The sequence below is a fragment of the Triturus cristatus genome, chromosome 3_1 (assembly GCF_964204655.1).
Source record: "Triturus cristatus chromosome 3_1, aTriCri1.1, whole genome shotgun sequence".
Lineage (NCBI taxonomy): Eukaryota > Metazoa > Chordata > Amphibia > Caudata > Salamandridae > Triturus > Triturus cristatus.
In genome coordinates this window covers 24752274-24771991 of record NC_140583.1, presented here as the reverse complement: position 1 = coordinate 24771991, position 19718 = coordinate 24752274, and the positions used below count along the sequence as shown (strand labels likewise).

At 51.7% G+C, this 19718-nt stretch overlaps 1 protein-coding gene across 6 annotated transcripts in view; it reads left to right on the top strand.

Annotated features, from left to right (window-relative positions):
- ATG13 (autophagy related 13) overlaps positions 1-9916 on the top strand; it is a 487446-nt gene extending 477530 nt beyond the window's left edge. For all 6 annotated transcript variants that reach the window (XM_085646672.1, XM_085646671.1, XM_085646670.1 and 3 more), the window contains one exon: positions 8616-9916. In XM_085646672.1, coding sequence (XP_085502798.1) covers positions 8616-8693 — 78 coding nt within the window. In that variant the 3' untranslated portion in view covers positions 8694-9916. The remainder of the gene's footprint in view (positions 1-8615) is intronic.
- Positions 9917-19718: the final 9802 nt, after the last annotated feature.

Genomic DNA, 19718 nt, shown 5'->3' with positions numbered 1-19718 from the left:
TGATTCGGCTTCTTTAATCCGGGCCGTGGTGTTTTGAAGGTCCTTCTGGATGAGAGTCACATCAACCTGGACTTCGGCAATCTTACCCTCCACGGAGGATTGCGAGGCATGGATGGCCTGAAGGATGGTAGAGAGGTCCGCAGCAGGTGGGGCATCCTTATCCGTGTTCCCCCCAGTCGCCCCAGAGTCCATGGTGGTGAAACAGTCTATTTTAGTCTGGGTAGCCGGGGTTTTGGTTGGCTTGTCTCAACCCATGGCCGCCACACAACAGGGCAGGGGGCCCAAACGTGTCTCTTACAGAGGGCCTCTGTAGTGGGGGACCCACGGTCAGCGCGGAAGCCATAGGAGCAAGACATCAACAGGAGGGCAGTGGAGGAGGATCTTTCCCAGGGCCTCACGCCACTCGGTGCATGCGGCTGGTTCCACCTCCCTGGGTGATACCCCACACCCTGGAAGCAAAGGCACAGAGGCCCGGCCCCAAGGTCAGCAGCAGGGGCCTCAGTACTGGAAGGCCCACGGACAGTGCCAGGTGCCACAGGAGCAAGCCGGAGGCGGGGGGCAGTGGAGGAGGCTCCCTCCCAGAACCTCACGCCGCTCGCTGCATGCGGCTGGTTCCACCTCCCCTGGACTTTACCCCACACCAGAGGCAAAGTTATGGAGGCCCGTTCTCGAAGTCTGCAACAGGGGCCTCTGTGTTGAATGACCCATGATCCGCGTCAGAAGCCACAGGAGCGAGTCAGGGAGCTGGGGGGCGATGGAGGAGGCCCTCACCTAGGACCTTGCGCCGCACGGTGCATGCGGCCGGATCCACCTCCCCCCGGGCGCTACAGCACACCGAATGCAGGCAGGCGTCAGGGGGCGGCCAGTTCCCTGCTCGCCCAGGGAACTCCACGTCTCACCGTCTATGGGGTATTCGCTTTGTCCTCAGGGGTCATTCCTGCCGGCACGGACACACTGGTGCGAGCCCGGGCAGCTCTCTCCGTGGAGTTCAGGCGTCACGAGTCAGGGCACGGAAGCCTCCATTTTGTAGGTTGGGATCCCAGGCAGGCTCGTCAAGTTCGAAAACGCTGGATCACTGGTCGCCCTACGGCCTGAACTGCCACCAGGGGTTGCAGCAATGGGTTGGCAACGCTTCTTAAGGCTGGATGGCTGCCAGGACAGGCGGATCTCGGGCAGATAGCGGAGGGGTCCAGGAGCACTCTCAAGGTGCGACCGCCATCTTGGCTCGCTAGGCCATGCCCCCAGGATCAATCATTCTTAGGCCTGGGAGAACAGCCAGGTTTTCAATTGTCTCCTATAATGAGAGTAGCATGAGGACGATCTAATGTTGAGAGGGAGTATGTTCCAAAAAGAAGATGCTAATACCGCAAAGCGGGATCCACCAGTTATTTTCCGCTTGAAGGAGGGGATGGCTAACAGGTTGAAGGACCGAAGGGCTCGGGCAGGGACATGCCTCTGGATAAGATTGGAGATAAATTCCGGGCATGTGCCATGGCGTGATTTAAATATCAGGCATCTGACCCTAAATGCGCAGCATTGGGCTACTGGAAGCCAGTGCAGTTTCCTCATGAGGGGGTGACATGATGCCATCTATGGCTGGTGATAGATAAGTCTTGCTGCCTGATTTTGCACTAGTTGCAGTCTTCTCATAAGGTACCCAGGAAGGCCACAGTATGTGTTGTTGGCGTAATCGAGATGTGAGATTACAGGATGACTTGGATGGCTACTTCTGTTGTGAGGAATCTTAATTTTGTGAAGTTGTAAAAAGCAGTTGGAGACCACTGTTCCGATCTGAGTTTTCATTGAGAGGTTCCTATCAATAGTGACGCCAAGGCTCTTGGCTGAGGGGGAGGGGAGTGTGGGCGCTCCCAGCTCTGCAGGCCAAAAATTCAAAGTCCAAGGGTTTTGAGGGCCACCAGTTAGGATCAGCTCTGTTTTGTCAGTATTTAGTTTTAGGTGGTTGTTATTCATCTAATTGCAGATGTATAACATAGTGGTCTGAACGTTCAGAATAGAGGCGGGCGTATTATCAATGGTGAACATCAGTTGCAGATCATCTGCATAGTTGAAGATGCGCACCTTACCAAGGACTGAATAAGGGGAAGGAGATCTAAATTAAACAGGTGAGGTGACAAAGCGGAGCTTTGCAGGACCCCGCACGTTAGTTTAACTCTTGGGGCCATGTATTGGGAAAGAGGGACAGACTTTAAGCGATCGTCCATAAAGGATGTCAGCCATGGAAGGACGGCTCCCTTACCCCCTGCGTCCCCGACACAGTCCACCAGGATTTTGTGGTCGACCGTGTCAAAGGCCGCCTAGAGGTCAAGGAGCACTAATGCCTGGGTGGTACCTTTATCCGCCTCCTTCTTTGTTTCATCCAGTACACTCAAAATTACCATCTCCATAGAGTGATGGGGCCAAAAGCCTGCTTGGCAGGGATTTAAGAAGTGAGGCTGTTCTATGAAAGAACAGAGGCTATTGGCCACATGGGCTTCTAATACTTTGGGCTGGTAAGGGAGTAGTGAGATGGGATGGTAGTTCGAGGGTACTGAAACATCTGCGCCAGTTTTCTTATTTAAAGGAACTATCACAGCTTCCTGAAGACCAGGCCCTGGTTAAGTGAGTAATTTAGAAGGGATCAGGCCAGCTCAGGGCACGCTAGAAATATTTGGGGGGCAACTGTCGCCCTGGGAGCCTGATTTCACTTTAGTTAACAATTCCAGGAGGGATTCCTTGCTAATACCACGAAACTGGTGTAACGAGTGAGGGTTCCTGGGCGTCTCATCCGGTTCATCAGAGGGTGGGTTAGCTGGGATACGAGCTTTGATGGAGTTGATTTTATCAGTGAAAAAAGTATTACGGGAATCACACGGTGCCTGAGTAGGGGATAATTTAGCAGTGATTCTGTCTGGGTTGGACAGCTCTTTTACAATCGCAAATATGTCTTTAGATTTATTTGTAGAGTCCTGGATCTTGTTTGAGAAGTAAGCTGCTTTGGCTTGAAGAATAGAGTTTTTATATTGCTTAAGTTGGGTTTGAAAAAACCCTTTTTTTTTCAGAGCTGTCACTCCGTCTCAGTGTGTTCTGCCTGGCACAGTGCCAGAGTTTAGGTTTTCAAATCATCAGAGAACCAACTCTGCGCATCATGACTCCTAGCCATATTACCTTTCCTCAGGGGCAAAGGTGTTACTGGCATGTCAGCCGGGATCTAATGTTTTCTTCCCTTACATTAATAGAGGTCTGATGTAATTATCGGACCACGTGCCGGGTGATATTGCCAGATTGGACACTGTAAGATTGGTGGTCCAAATTTGGTCAAGAATATGACCTTTTATATGAGTGGGTTCAGTCACATGTTGTGTGAAGTTTGGCCGTTCGGTCATTTCTGTAGAGTATGGGCCGCCCGATTCGTTATTGGCTCAATAGTTAAAGTCCCCGATAACAGTATTTTGGCATGATGTATTGCCAGGTGGGACATTTGTTCCGCCAGAGATTGGGGAAAAGCGGCATGTTGTGGGGGGGGATCTGTACAGCAATACACAAATCAAGTGAGTGGAAGGAGAATCAAGTTTGAAGGCTAGACAGTCCACCAAATCGATGTCTATTGCTGTTAGGGTAGTGAATTTCAGCTCATAGCGAATTATGGCCGGCCCTCCCCAGTTTTCCGTAGAGGCCGATTGGCCTGGATAATGTAATAGTTGCTGGGGAGAGCAGCAGAAATGTCCGAGGTGGACTCCGGGATGAGCCACATTTCAGTAAGCAGAAGCATATTTGGCTTGATGGAGTCTAAAGGATGTAATATTTCCAAATGATGCTTCACAATGGACCGAGAATTTAGATAAATCAGAGTTAGGTCTTGAGCCCTATCTTCGTAAGTATGCGTCTTCCATGTGGGGTTACCCATAAGGAGAGGTGAGTTAAGTTCAGGCCGATCTTTCCTGGGGTTCATAATCCCCAGGTCGGTGAGCCTAGCTTGAGTCTTAGGGTTTAGAAAATCGTCTCTAGAGTATTGTTGAATGCTGAAAACCCACTGTGCGCTGATAGCACCATCAATGGCTGGCTCCGGGGACTTGGAGCAACCTGTTCTTCAGCACTTACAGGACGAATTGGATCCTCACCAAAAGCTGCGAGTCCCCCACCTGCAGACAGGTGAAACCTCCACTAAGCTGCCACAGGAGACTCTGCCAAGGACAAGGAAGTAATCCTTTGAGGAGAGAATTGCCTTGGGACCCACACCTTCTTCAGAGCATCAAAGCATGACAGGGGAACTAGCTGCCTCCCTGCTCAAATACTCCTCCCTTATCACCACCTCCCTCACTGCCAGCACCATATGTGCCTCCAGCTTCATCAGGAGTCATCACACTCTTCCTATGGGAAGGGCAGCCCATTGTATTCATTGGAACCATATGATGCCCCCTTCGATCTTCCTCACCTCATGACACAACCTCATACCACAAGATTATACATAGGGGGCGGTACTTTTCATAAGGTAGATATGCATATCGTCCAGGAAGACAACTACTTCTTTGTTGAAAGACCCAACTCACCCTCCAATTCCTCCCAGTGCTGAAAGGGATGCTTAAGACCAAGCTCGATACATTCAAAGCCAGTCATCACATATAGGGTTATCTCACCAAGGGTAGACAAAAAATGCAAACCCTCACCTCACCCAGTGTGCCTCCCTCAATCCATGGTCACGTTCCCATGGACTCTGTTGTGGTCCACAGGGCGCAAAAACATGGTACAGGGAACGCTGAACGTCCTAACAAGGAGAGTAAAAAGATTGACGCAGAAGACAATAGGGTGGCAATACAGTCAGCCACACAGTTGAAGATTGCTAACTCCATTGGCCTGCTCTTCTTTTTTTTTTTTGCAGAGTTTTATATAGTGCAAATTTGACCCGAATCCAGTCAGGTATCAGAGCGCTTTACATAGCACCAGTTACGTTACATGAGGACACACATTCATTCTTTGTTAGGCACGGGGAGATAGTGATTTGCCCAGAATCACAGGATGTTCAGCGTCATTCCAGAGACTCTAGCCGTTAGGCCAACTCCTCTCCCCAACTCCTCTTCTGATGAGCTGGAGGAACTCCTCCAACACCTCCCTGAGCAGTACAGTCAGCGTGGACAAAAGCTGGTTACTGAGGGCAAGCCATCTCAAATGCCATCATCCTCTGCACTCTTGACGCAACCTACACAGCTGCCAAGGGTGGTAAGACCAAAATGCTGGTCTGGTGTTATGCCTGACTCTGTGTCTCTGGCTTTAAACCAGAAGTAAAGAGCATCTGCTGAACCTGCTGTTCGACGATAAACCTCTACGGGCCACAAGTAGATCTGATGCTTGAAACACTGAAAAAAGAAACGTATATAGCCAAGCAGATCAGTTCCCCACAGAGATCCAATCCACAGGGGAGGGTCCTTTCCTCTGTCACAGTACAGGGACGGCAGAAAGACCACTTCCCCAGTCTCTACCGCCTCCTACCAGAGGCAGCAAAAACCATTCCGCCAACAGTCAAAACAGGGGTAATCAAGAGGAAGTTACAGAGATAAGAACACCAGAGGAAGGGACAAAGGAGGCACCTACTCTAAGTGGTAACTTGAGTCTCTCCTTCAGCCCCTTCAGATCGACCCCTTCCTAAGTGCTGTTCTTAATGCAGTCACCAGCAAGGGTCAACACAGTCAAGCATGGTTCCAAGCATTCTAGCAGATACTGCCTCTTTTTCCTACAAATCGTCAACTAATGATCAAAACATTTATGCGACTTTTCGGGATGATGGCCTCTTGCATAGCCATAGTTGCCCCACGCCAGACTTCACATGCGTCCGCTGCAACAATGCCTGGCAGTGTAATGGGCACATGTGTAGGATCAGCGGGAGGATCTAGTGTTGATATGGGCCAGGACCCCTCTCTCTTTGCAGTGATGGAACAGCAACAATCTGTTACGGAGTCAGCTCTTCGTAGACCCTGTTCCGCAGGTGATCATCACCACGGACGCCTCACTTCTGGGGTAAGGAGCTCATCTTCAGCAACTGATCGGTCAGGGCATGTGGTCGCTGCAACAAAGGGCCCTCCACATCAGTTACCTCGAGCATCTGGTCATCCAGCTAGCTCTCAAGGCTTTCTTTCACCAGAATCCTCAGAAAGTAGTTTTGATATGGCCAGACAGCCTGACTACCATGCATAATCCCCAAAATCAAGGGGGCACCCTCATTGCAGCTGCAGGCAGCAGCACAAAGCATTTGGCATTGAGATCTTCACAAATGGATACTCCTCTTATCAGAGTACTTCCTTGGAGATGCCAGCGATTTTGCAGACCTGCTCGGCAGGATGCAGCAACAAGTCTCCGAGTCCTACTCCCTTCTGCCGCTGTGGTTTCCCAAGTTTGATCTCTTCGCCACCACCCAAAACGCAAAATTCCTTAGCTTCACCTCCAGGTTCTTATACCCACGGTCCATGGGCAATGCTCTATGGATTCATTCGTCAAAGATCATTGCTTACACTTTTCCACTCCCACTCCTTCCATACATGGTTCAGAAGCATCAGCAAACCTCCCTCACTTCTAGAGATGTCAGTGGCTCCCACGAGAAGCTCCCGTACAGGCGGAGCCTTCTCACACAGAACCTCAGCGCAATCAGGCACCCAAAACCCAGGCAACTCAATCTAGCGATCCAGCACCTTAGGATCTAGAGTTCGGCTATCTCAACCTCCCTCAAGAGTGCATGTCTATCCTCAATGAAGCAGGCAGACCCACTGCTCAAGCCTGCTGTACTGCCAAGTGGAAATGGCTTGTCAGCTTCTGCAGTCCTAACCACAGAGACCCTCTTAAACCTGCACTTCATGATATTATCTGCTACCTTCATTTACTGAAATCAGGTCTAGCCTATACTTCCACATGCCGTCACTTAGCCACTATTGCAGCCTCTATGTTAAGACTCTCATGGAAGGACTCAAACAAGTTATTCCACCGTGGGTAACCCCTGCCCCTGCCTGGAACCTTAACGCCCTTACCACACTCATGGACCCTCCTTTTCAAGCTCTACATGTGTGCCCAGTACAATTCCTTTCGTGGACGATTGCTTTATTTTTCGCTGCCACATCTATAAGGTGTGTTAGCAAATTACAGGCCCTCATCTAGGAAGAGCCTTTCTTTCAAATGCATAACGACAGACTTAACCTCAGAACCAACCCTAAATTCCTCCCTAAGGTGACAGCTCTCTTCCATCACAATCAAACCATAGAGCTCTTGGTCTTCCTACAACCAGACTCCATGGCAGAGAGAGCCCTTCACACCCCTGATGTCCGGTTTGGACTCCGGTATTAAATCGATAGGACCAAGCTCATTTGAAAAACTCAGCAACTTTTTGTTGCTTTCGCCAAACCACACAAAGGATGTGCTCTATCAAAGGCAGATATTGCCAGATGGATTGTCATATTTATCCAAACCTACTTCATCGAAGCTGAAAGGAATGTACCTGCCCCACCCAGGCCTCCTTAAACTTGCAAAAAAGGTACCACAATGGCTTTGCTTGGAAATGTATACATAGCTAGCATGTGTAAGGCAGCTACATGGTCCACTCCACACCCTTTCATCAAACACTACTGTGTGTGGATGTCTCAGCATCCTGACAAGCAAGAGTTGGCCAGCCTGTCCTATTTCAGACTTCTACAACATTGTCCAGCTAGCCACCACTTAGAGGAGGCCTGCTTTACAGTCTGTGCAGAGCATGTGCATCTTCAGCCACACATGCTACAAACATATGTTTGAAAGAATCTGTTCTTGGCAGTCGTGCTGTATATTCACAAGTGCTCCCACCTCCCAGGAAGCCTTTGGTTGCTGCAGATGTGCCTTCTTTTACTCAGTGTGTGTGTATATGACTTCTTGCATGGTTGCCACACTTTCCTGTCTAACACGCCAACTTTACGTTTACCTGCTGTGCGGAAAACACTTGAAGAATGGTGGTGTCCCCATGCGCATTATCAACTAAGCGAGGAGTCACAGTATCTTGTCACTCGAAAGACTTCTTCCCAAAAAATTATTTGCAAACACCCAAGACCAAAACTAGATAGCAGGAGTGTATAGAGCATGTGAATCTACAGCACTACATGACCAAACAAATGCGTAAAAGGTAAGTAACATAATCCTTCTGTAGCATTGGTACCTTCTCTCCTCCATGTTAATGAGGCGGCTGCACACTAGATAAAAAGCTACGAAAACTCTGGCAGTTTGAGCCTCTGAGAAGCGTTTGAACTCTGAGCTCCTTAACCTGATTGGCTGGACTTCAGGTCATATGCAGAGGTGAAAGAGCTAGTTGGGGTGTATGAACGTTTTCTCATTTGTTTTCAGTGTCAAATACTGCTAATTTAAAATTGAACTACCAAGTGTTGCCACCCTGACAACCGTAAATAATTCAAGCATGTGAATCTATGAAAGATACCAGTGTTGCAGAACAGTTACAGATAAATATGTTTTTCTTTTCTGTACTGCACAGGTTACATAGTGCTAGTATTCTTAGTGTGTTCTCTGTTGGTTGCAGAGTACTGGTTCTGCTTCTTGAATTAACAGAAGTCCAAAACTGAAAATATAATATTCATTTTACTGTCTCCTGTTATTAGGACTCGCTTCCGGAGAAGTTGGCCATGCATGAGAAGAAAATGGAGGAGTTTAATGCCTTTGTGGAGTCCTTGCAGTAAAGTGGTGGTCTTCGCAATTCTGCATATGTCTCATTTGTTGGGGCATGGAAGCCGCTTGGCCTGTCCTCGTGGCTCTTACATCCACCATGTGTAGATCAGTAGCCTGGCCAAAATGGCATTGCTGCTTTGCCAGCCTCTCTAATCCGCTGTTGCCCCCAAGAGAGCCCTCAGTTCATAGAGAGTTCCCAGAGCTTTCTTTGGATTCTAGCTGTCACTACGCTCACACCCCCTTGTACGTGTTCTAGCACCTGTCAAGTGTAGAAAGGTCTGCATTACAAAGGAACTTCTCTTTTCATAGTTTGGTAAATGGCTCAGCAGCAGATTCATTTAACACTACCCAGAGGTAGGCTCCTATGATGGTGGTTGACTGACTTAAGGACATCATGCTGAATGGCACTGTGGAAGACCAGCGCAGACTCGGATGGAGCTCTCAGGGGTCTTCTGCTGCGAAGATGCTTTCAGGGGTCCACCATTGTGGAGTCTGCATTCATGACTTGCAAGCACTATGTAGCATACAGTAAGCAAAGGCTTGCTTGGTGAATTGCTGTTTTGTGTGCAAAGCCCCCTGTCTTTTTCAAGTGCCATGAGCGAGCCGTGACTGTCAGCTTCCCTTCTGCATCTTTGTGCCAGGTTTTTATTCTACAGGTCTCCTTGTGCCATCCCCTTGTTGGATCCCCCTTTTGTTCTCTGGATTCTAACCACAACCTGGCATGCGCACTCATCCTACGCCACCCATCACACCAGGCTGTAGATATGTCTTCTGTGTGCAGAGCCCTGCCTTACTAGGGTCATGTTTGTCTTCTGTCCTATAGAACTGCTGCTTTATTCCCAATTAAATAAGAATAACCTAAATCCAGAAAAAATGTATTAGCAGGAAAGAAATGGTGATGTACGTAGTTGCCGCACTGTCAGCTCCATTTTGTGATTTGTGCTGAAATCTGTTGTTTTTGATTTAGTTGTTGATCGGTGCCTGCTCACTGTAAATAAAGCAGACATTTCAGGAAAACACTAGGAAGGAGCGTAAGATGCAATGTTTGTGAGTCTGAAGGTGCTGTAAGTGTGAGGTGCTGCTGAGCGCCCTGGTACTCCTGAAGATGTGCGCACATTACCTACATGTGTGTTATGAACCCACCTTCAAACAGGTATTGTGGCAAATGTAAAAAATCAGAAATTTTTATCTAAAATGCACTTTTATGTCAAAAGTAATAAAGTTTTCTTTTAAACTGTGTGTCATACTGTTTCACCTTTAAATAAATCAGTCAATATAAAGCGCAGCTTATCACCTGTGATGGTATCCAGGCGCTGGGTTACCGGGCTTAGTTGAAAAGCCAGGTCTTGAGTCTTTTCCTGAAGTCCACCAGCGAGAGTGATGTTCTGAGGTGGAGGGGAAGACGTTCCAGGACTTGGCAGCATGGTGGGAGAAGGAGCGGCCTTCTCTGTGGCTTCGGTGGATGTGCGGGGTCTGGGCGAGGGAGGCATAGCAAAGGTTCCTAGATGGTTGTTGGAAGTTCAGACAGTGGTTTATGTATGCTGGTCCTTGGTCATGAAAGGCTGTGTAAGCATGTCAGTAGCTTGAATTGGCATCTTTACTGGATGGGGGAGCCAGTGATAGTTCCTCATGTGTTGGGTAATGTGAGTCTGTTGAGGATCAGTCTAACTGCTGAGTTCTGTATCATCTGCAGCATATTCATGGATCCTGTGGTGGTTCCTGCATACAGTGCGTTGCTGTAGTCCAGCCGGCTGGCGATTAAGGCGCGCTTTACTGTTTTTCTCGTGCAATGGGGAGCCATTTGAAAATTCTTCGGGCCATGCGGAGAGTGTGGTTTCATCATGAGTTTGCTGTCCAAGATGATGCTGAGGTTCTGGTCCTGGGCTTTGGTGTGGGAGTGGGTCTGAGTTCAGCGGGCCGTCATATATCGTTCCAGAGGGAGGCGTGGTTGCTGAAGATCAGCACTTCGGTCTTGTGAGTGTTGAGTTTCAAACTGTTGGCCTTCATCCAGTCTGCGACATTCTTCATGCAGTTATGGAAGTTGGTCTTGATGGTGGTGGGATCTGCTGAGAGGGAGCAGATGAGCTGGGTGTCGTCGGCGTAGGATATGATGTTAAGATCGTAGGCTCTAACGATATTGACTAGAGATGTCATGTATGTGTTGAAGAGGGTGGGGCTGAGGAATGACCCTTGGGGGGCGCTGCAGATGGTGCTCGTGGGTTCGGAGGTAAAGGTGGGGGGCAGATTCTCTGCGTTCGTATCATGAGGAATTATGCAATCCATTTGAGCGCCTCTCAATTGATCGCAATCTGCTGCAGTCTCTTGAGGAGTGTATGATGGGAAATGGTGTCAAAGGCTGTAGAGAGGCCAAAGAGGACCAGGGCTGCCAGTTCTCCTCCCAGTAGGATGTGGATGTTGTCTGTGGCAGCCATCAGGGCGGTCTTGGTGCTATGGTTGGCATGGAAACTGGATTGGGAGGTGTCTAGAAAATTGTTTTTTTCCAGGTGTTCAGTGAGCTATTGGTTGATGTCCTTCTCCAGGACTTTGACCTGGAAAGAGAGCAGCAAGATGGGTCTTTAGTTCTGGAGTCCGCTCAGGCGGTGGAGGGTTTCTTGAGGAGGGGTCTGACTTCTGCATGTTTTTATGTATCGGGACAGGTGGCTGTGGCGATGGATGTGTTGAGGATGGTGGTGAGTATGTGGCTGATCTTGTTGCTTCCTGAGAGAATAGGCAGTAGGTATAGGGGTGCTCTGTTCCCATGCAGTGAGATGCTGGTCGGGGTTAGCTTAAGTTGGAGTGATGAGGCTGAGCAGGTCGGTGGGTTAGGGTTCGAAATACCTGTTGATGGTGGTTAGCTTGTGGAAGTGGTTTGCTAGAGCGTCGCGGAGTTCTTGTGAAGGAGGAGGAGTGTTCTTGTGGCTGCTGGGCAGGAGAACTCAGTGATGATGCTGAGGAGATCTTTGGTGTGATGGCGCTTGCATCGATGCGGGCTGCAAGGGCATTCTTTTTCGTGTCTTCGAGTCATCAGTGGTATTCATTGAGGCCTGACTTAATGGTGGCTTGGTCTGTATCGTTTCTGCTGGTGCACCATTTTCTTTCCAGTTGTTTACAGCTGCATTTAATTTTACTGAGTTCTGGTGTGTACCAGCTGGCTTGTTTGTTGGATCTGCGGAATTTGGCTGCTTTGATGGACGCAACTGGTCGGCTGTGTTGGTGATTGAGGTGTTGAACTTCTGGACTGCTTGTTCTAGGTTGGTTGTGGCGTTGGGCTGGGTTGTGTTGAGGTCGTCAAGCCATTGGGTCTATGGCCCTGAGCTCCTTCCCGTAGGATACTTGCGACCTGCTCGTTCATATGGTTGCTATGTTGGAATTGGGAAGCAACTTCATAGAAGCACTTGTGTGAAGGGTGGCCACTAAGGTTCGTTGTAGCCAAGTTAAGAAACAGGCCTTGAAACTTTACAAGCAAGAAGGAGCGAAAGTGGAGGGAGGTATGAAAGATTGTCGGACTGGAAGACCGATCTCGGGTGTGTTAACGTATAGTTTATTAAAGTAACAAGTCTACGGGAAGAGAGAGTTCTCTGTTCTTCTAATACAGAGGTCGTCAAACTGTGGGGCGTGCCCCCCTGGGGGTCCGTGGCGGCAGTCCCAGGGGGGCTCAAATGCCTCTTTAAGTACTTAAGAATGTAGATGGCCTGGAAGAGCAACTTCGCTTATTTTTCGCGTTTCCTGGCTGTCTTCATTTACATGACAGTTGAAGTGCCGAGAAAAGTAAAGCAACTGTGATCCTGAACCTTTGGGGTCACGAAGTCAACAGCTTGGCTAAAAACAACAAAATATTTTGTAAGTATTTTGTTGTAATTACACGTTCAGCAACTGCCCTTAAAATAATGCTCAGGCTTACAAGTGAGTAATGAGGTGTTAAATAAATTCACATTAAACTAATTGATGGGACACGCACATCTTCACATTATGAATCTTGGTTAATGTGATCCCCCCCAAGATGTCTGTATGAGAACAAAGAGTCACAAGACTGAATCCAGGATGGTGCAGTGCATAATAGTGACATGTGAATTTATAATGTTTTTAGGTCCCAGCATGTAACTGAAAGCAATGTGAATATGTAGGGCATTATTCTAAAATAGTATTAAACACTGTATAAGATAGGTTGCCACACAATGATTTTGCTTATGTGATCAGGGCCAATGGAATTATGTGGCAGGGGAGCACCATAGACAAATTATGCAGTATAATGCGGCACATTTTTACAAGTATTAATTATTTTGAAATTGTATTCACTTGGTAGTACTGACTAGGAAAAGATTTCACCTCATTAGTACCAATTTAACAGCCAAATACAGAACTAAGCCACTGAAAGTTGGCCAGTTACTCTTTGTGAAGGGCTTCCAGTGCGCACAAACACGTCACCATGTTTTTAGTAACTTTTGATCCATTTGAGCTTCAATCACATTTTTTTAAAATCTGCATGTTATACTGCAGGTGGTGGATTATGTGGCAAATCCATAAATATGTGTAAAATGTCACGGCTGCAGACTCGCATAATTCCAGCGGCCCTTTATAAGATAAAGCAAGTACTTTCAAAGAATACATATTAGTAATAGCTAACCAGACTGTACCTATTGCAGGATTCTTTTTTATAAGACCATTGAAAGTACACTTTTCAGAACTCGAACATCCCTACATTGCCTCTAAAAAAGATATTATTTTTGTCATGATGGTGCTTCAAGTTCTCCCATAAATTAAATCACATTAGACCCCCTACTTGAACACTCACACAGAGGTACCTCCAGGTCCCCAATAACATATCTGGGATGGTTGTTTTTAACATGGCAAGTCTTTGCAAAATTAAAAACACATTGGCACCTTAGTCCTCATACCCCCTGCCAACTTTGGCCTCTGTTTACATGCAGATGTCCTTTCAGGTGAGTTGAGAGGGTACAAGGGAAGAGACCAAAAAGGTCATATTCAAAGGCCCGATCGCCCGGACCCCTGGGATTTCTGGGTAATGACCCATCAGAAAGAGTAAAGCCGTGAAATCCATGGATAGCATCAAAGGAGATAGGCCAGAGGAGGATGCGCTATGTGGAACTGAATTTTTTCGTTTATAAATGAGACCGCTTCTGTTAGAAGGCGACCTCAGAGGGGCCCGGAGGGGGCCCTGACTGTCCTGAGACCCACCCTCGATGTATCGTAGCCGGGCACTGGCGGGAGACTCCTCAGGGGAGAAATCTCGTATCTAGGATCGTACACTCGGCACCACACGACAAAGAGACACCACACCGAGAGTTCTTAAGACTAAATCTTTATCAGATCAGAGTTGTAGGATCTTTATGATCAGCAAGGCAAATATATACAAGTGGAGCGCGGACTCACAAAGTCTTGGAGGGGGGGTAGGAGGTAGCGGGACAGTCTTTGGGGATATGGATCAGATGCAGGAGCGTACCCGGCGCACAGCTCACAATCCTCGAGCTGGGGGATACGCTTGTCGTCGTGGGGTCCGGCGGGACCAAGAGAATCTGTGGGAGCCGCGAGTCACTCAGCAGGGCTCAGGTACAAGTTCGGAGGTCTTACGATCTTCAGGGAGCCGCGAGTCACTCAGCAGGGCTCAAGCACAAGTTTGGAGGTCTTACGATCTTCAGGGAGCCGCGAGTCACTCAGCAGGGCTCAAGCACAAGTTCGGAGGTCTTACGATCTTCAGGGAGCCGCGAGTCACTCAGCAGGGCTCAGGTGTTTCCAAGGCGAATCTGCCGGACAGTCCCAGAGCACACCTTGTTATAGGGCGACTCCTCTTTGATGTCCGGAGTCTGTGCAGGCAGGGGTCTTGTCACCTGGGGGTCGCTTGTTGGGGTTTCCTGCCATTGTCCTTTGATCCTTTCAGGGCCGGGTCGGGAGGAGTCCCAGACACCCAGCAGGCGTGGAGCCAGCCCTCGGGGAGGCCGGCGGGTCGATCGAAACCCACCTTCCCAGGGAAGCGCAGAGGTGTGATGGAAACTGCTCCTCCCTTTCTCATCCCAAGGGGAGCGCGATGTCCTCCAGCCGGAGTGGCGCCTCTAGGCCAGGGTTGCGCTGGGGCCGGGCGGCCATCTTGGTGCATGAAGTGGGCACGCGGGCCCGGTGTGGCCGAAAGGAGGAAGGCCACGGACGGGGAAGCCCGTGTCGGGTGTGTGTGTTCTGGTGGGAAGGATCGGCTAGGCCGTGGGCTCGGGGGCTGGTGTGAGGTGCAGGGGTCAGGTCTGGCTATGTTACGAGGGCCGGGTCTAACACGCGTCCCCCCCAGCTGAAAGCCGGAGAGAACTACCCATCCTCTTGGGGGCTCTCTTCGCTGAGGCGGAAGAACCGGGAGAGGCCATCGGCGTTGGCGTGGTCCGTACCAGGGCGATGTTCCACGGTGAAATCCATCCCCTGGAGGGAGATTGACCACCGCAGTAGCTTGGGGTTTTCTCCTCGCATCTGCATGAGCCATCGCAAGGGGCGATGGTCGGTTTGGACCTTGAAATGGGTGCCGAACAGGTAAGGGCGTAACTTCTTGAGGGCCCAGACTACGGCGAACGCCTCGAGCTCGATGGTGCTCCATCTCTGTTCCCTGGGCAACAGCCTTCGGCTGAGGAAGGCTACGGGCTGGTCTAGGCCTTGGTCATTCACTTGGGAGAGGACTGCCCCGATGCCATGCTCGGAGGCATCAGTTTGTACCACAAACTCCTTGGAGTAGTCGGGGGCCTGGAGGACGGGGGCAGTGCACATGGCCGCTTTCAGGGCATCGAACGCCTCTTGGCAGGCGGGGGACCACTGCACTTTCTTGGGCTGTTTCTTGGACGTGAGTCCCGTGAGGGGACCGACCAGGCTGCCGTAATTCCGGATGAATCTCCGGTAGTAGCCCGTGAGGCCCAGAAAGGCGTGGACCTCCGTTTGGGTAGTGGGGGGTTCCCAGGCTAGGATGGCGTCGATTTTGGGCTGTAGAGGGGCGACCTGCCCGCTTCCGACCTGGTGCCCCAGGTAGGTTACCGAACCTTGCCCAATCTGGCACTTGCTGGCTTTCACGGTGAGGCCTGCCTGGTGCAGGGCGGTCAGCACCCTCCGGAGGTGCTGGAGGTGCTCACTCCACTCAGAGCTAAAAACTGCGATATCGTCGAGATATGCAGCACTGAATTTTTCCAGCCCGGCCAGGACTCTATTTACCAGTCGCTGGAAGGTGGCCGGGGCATTTTTCATCCCGAAGGGCATCACGCGAAAGCGATAGTGCCCATCCGGGGTGGAGAAGGCGGACCGCTCCTTGGCTCCTTCTGTGAGCGCAATTTGCCAGTAGCCGCAGGTGAGATCGAAGGTGCTGAGGAACCGAGCAGCCCCGAGCCGGTCAATGAGCTCGTCGGCTCGGGGAATGGGGTGGGCATCGGCTCGGGTGACTTCATTGAGTCCCCGGTAGTCCACGCAGAAGCGGAGTTCTGGGGCGACACCGGGGGCAGCTGCTTTTGGGACCAGGACCACGGGGCTGGCCCAGGGGCTGTCTGAGGGTTCGATCACTCCTAGGGTCAACATTTTCGAGACCTCGGCTTGAATGCAGGACCGGACCCGATCAGGGACTCGGTAGGCTCGGTGTCTCACCGGTGGGCTGTCCCCGGTATCCACGTCATGGACACACCAGTCGGTGACTTTGGGGACCAGGGAGAAGAGGTCAGAAAACTGCCCTAGGAGCTGGCGGCAATCCTCACGTTGCTGGGGAGTGAGGGATGGGGAGAGGTTCACTCCCTCTACAGAGCCGTCCTTCTCTTTGGTGCACAGGAGATCAGGGAGAGGATCCGACTCCTCCTCGGACCCGTCATCAGTGGCCAGGAGGAGGCTCAGCTCCGTCCGCACAAAGTGGGGCTTGAGGCGGTTCACGTGGAGGACCCGGAGGGGGTCCCGGGGTGACTGGACGTCCACCAAGTACGTGACCTGGCTCTTCCGCTCCATCACTTTGAAGGGCCCGGTCCATTTATCCTGGAGGGCGCAGGGTTTCACGGGGGCCATGACCCATACCTGCTGGCCCGGCTGAAACTCGACCAGAGTGGCGTTCTGGTCGTACCAGCGCTTCATCTCCTCCTGGCTCGCCTCCAGGTTGGCCTCGGCCATCTCTCGGAACCTCCTAGTCTGGTTTCGGAGGGTCAGGACGTAACGGAACACATCTCGGGGGGGGGGGGCCTCGGGGCGCCACCTCCCACCCTTCCTTGACCAGGCTGAGGGGTCCCCTGACGGGGTGTCCGTAGAGTAACTCAAAGGGGCTGAACCCCAAGGATTTCTGGGGAACTTCTCGGTAGGCGAATAGGAGGCAGGGGTGCAGGACGTCCCACTTACGCCGGAGGGGCTCTTCCAAGCCCGCGATCATCCCCTTCAGAGTCTGGTTAAACCGCTCTACCAGGCCGTTTCCTTGGGGGTGGTACGGGGTGGTGAATTTATAGGACACCCCGCACTGTTGCCATAAGGACTTCATGTATCGGGAGATAAAGTTGGTACCGCGATCGCTCACGACCTCGCGGGGAAAACCCATGCGGGAGAAGATTCCCATCAACGCCCGGCCCCCCACGGGGGCCGTGACGGTGCGCAGGGGGATGGCTTCAGGGTATCGGGTGGCATGATCCACCAGGACGAGGATAAAACTGTGCCCTTGGGAAGTTGGGGGGTCCAGCGGCCCCACGATGTCGATCCCGACCCGCTCAAAAGGGGTACTGACGACAGGAAAGGGTTGGAGGGGAGCCTTACGCTTTCCTCCGCTCTTCCCACTGGCCTGGCACGTGGGACAGGACTTGCAGTGGGCTTCTACATCTGCTTTCATTCTGGGCCAGTAGAAGTGGGTCACGAGGCGACTGTAGGTTTTGTCCTGGCCCAAGTGGCCTGCGAGGGGTACGTCGTGGGCCAAGCCCAGGAGGAGGTTTCGGAAGCGTAGGGGTACCACCAGCACCCGGCCGGACCCTAGCTCCACCGACTTCTGCTCGCTGTACAAAAGGTCATTCTCCCAATACACCCGGTGTGTCCCAGTCTGGTCGCCTGCGGCCTGGGCCTCTGCCTGTTGCCGGGGCCCGACCAGGGAAGGACAGGTAGTCTGCTCTCAGCAGAACTCCTCTCGGGAGGGGCCCCCCTCGTGGCGCCACTGGGCCAATTCGGGCAGATCGCCTAACTCGGTGACCTGGGCGGAGTCGGAAGGCGGGGGTTCGTCACTGGCGACCGACCCTTCTGGTGGGGGGTTGTGGGGACCCTCGGCGGGGACCATCCTATCTTCAGTGGTCGGGGCGTCGTCGACTTCCCTCAGGGGGGTCAGTCGGGCCGCCATGGATCGAGTGGTGGCGCACACCCACTCAGGGAGGCCCATCATCCCTAGGTGGGTCTTGCGCTCGACTTGTTTCCAGGGGGAACTTTCCAGTTCGTTCCCCAGGAGACAGTCGACTGGCTGGGAGGTTCTCACTGCGACTCTCAGTTTACTGACCACCCCTCCCCACTCAAAAGGCACCAGGGCTACCTTACATAGGCTTTCCGTGTTGTCGGCGGAAAGGACCGGGCAAAAGACGTTGGGGAGGACCTGGTCTTCGTGGACTAAATGACTGAGGACACCGGTGATGCTGGCCCCGGTGTCACGGAGGGCTTCTACTTGGTGGCCATTGATCGTTACGAGCTGCCCAGGGACCATTTCTCTATCTCCTAAGGATACTAGGGCCATGGCTGCGGGTTCCCACTCTTCGGTCTCCTCAACCTCCTCCCCCAGTGCTACATTGGCTATCTGTCTAGCGGGGGGTGCTGTCGGGGTGATGTGTGGGGCCATGGGGCATTCAGGGTCGTTGGCGTAATGCCCGGGCTTCTGACAACGGAAACAAGTGATGGTCACCCGGTGCCCCCGTCTCAGGGGGGGCCGGATACAGCTGGTGGGGGTGCCGGGAAAGGTGGAGGTTGGGACTTCGGGGGACTAGACTGGGACTCTCTCTGCCCTCCCTGGTTCCCCCATCCTCTCTGGCGGGGTGGTCCCTGACTGGCTCGGGGGTACTCTCCTACAGGGCCCCGGGAGACCCGGGTGTTGGTCCAGCGATCCGCCTCGACGGCCAGCTTTCTCGGATCCGTGAGCTTGCTGTCGAGCAGATGCTGGCGCAGTTCCACAAAGCAGTTCGCAGCCAGGTGTTCCCACAACATAAGGTCTGTTAGTTCTTCCAGGGTGGTTACCTTGCTGCCCTTGATCCACCCATCAAAGGCGCGGCTGAAGAAATTCACATACTCCACCCAGGTGGTACCCGGGATCTTCCTGCAGTCCCGGAACCGCTGGCGGTACATCTCCGGGGTGAGGCCGTACCTTGTGAGGAGGGCCGCTTTCATGTGGTCATAGGAGGTCTGCATGGAGGTTGGTAGGTCGAGCAGGGTGTCTCTCCCTTCGCTCAGGAATCGTCCCCACAACCCGGCCCCCCAATCCTTCTGCGGGACCCGATGGGAGGTCATGGCGACCTCGTAGGCCCGGAACCACTGTTGAATGTCATCGTTTTTGTAATATTCTTTGACCACATCCTTGGGGATGTAGACCTTCTGCTCCGCCGGGGAGGCTGCCTCTTGGTTCCCCGGGGGCCGCGCTTCTTCGCTTTTTGCTTTCAGATCCATTTCCTTCAAGCTGCGTTCATGTTCCAGTTGAAGTCTCCTTCCTTCGTGTTCCCGTTGGAGTTTCTTCTCTTCTAGTTCTCCTTGCACCCGCATCTGTTCCACTGCTAGCTTTTTCTCGGCTAATTTCAACTCGCCCTCAATTTTGAGTTTGGCTAATTCGAGTTCGTGATGGCGACTTCTTTCTCTGTCTGCAAGTTCCTCCGGGGATAGGCCCCCGTCTGGTACGAAGCCTCGCACCTGGTTGCTGCTGCGTTCTCCTTGGGAGGGTCCAGCTTCGTCGTGGGGCTCCCCCGCTCCTTCTGGCCAGGAGGCTCCAGAATCCACCCAAGCTTTCAGTGCCTTTTGCATATCTTCTTTGGTGTTGAGACCAGTGGTAGCGATTTTGAGTTCCTTACAGAATTGCTTCAGTTCTT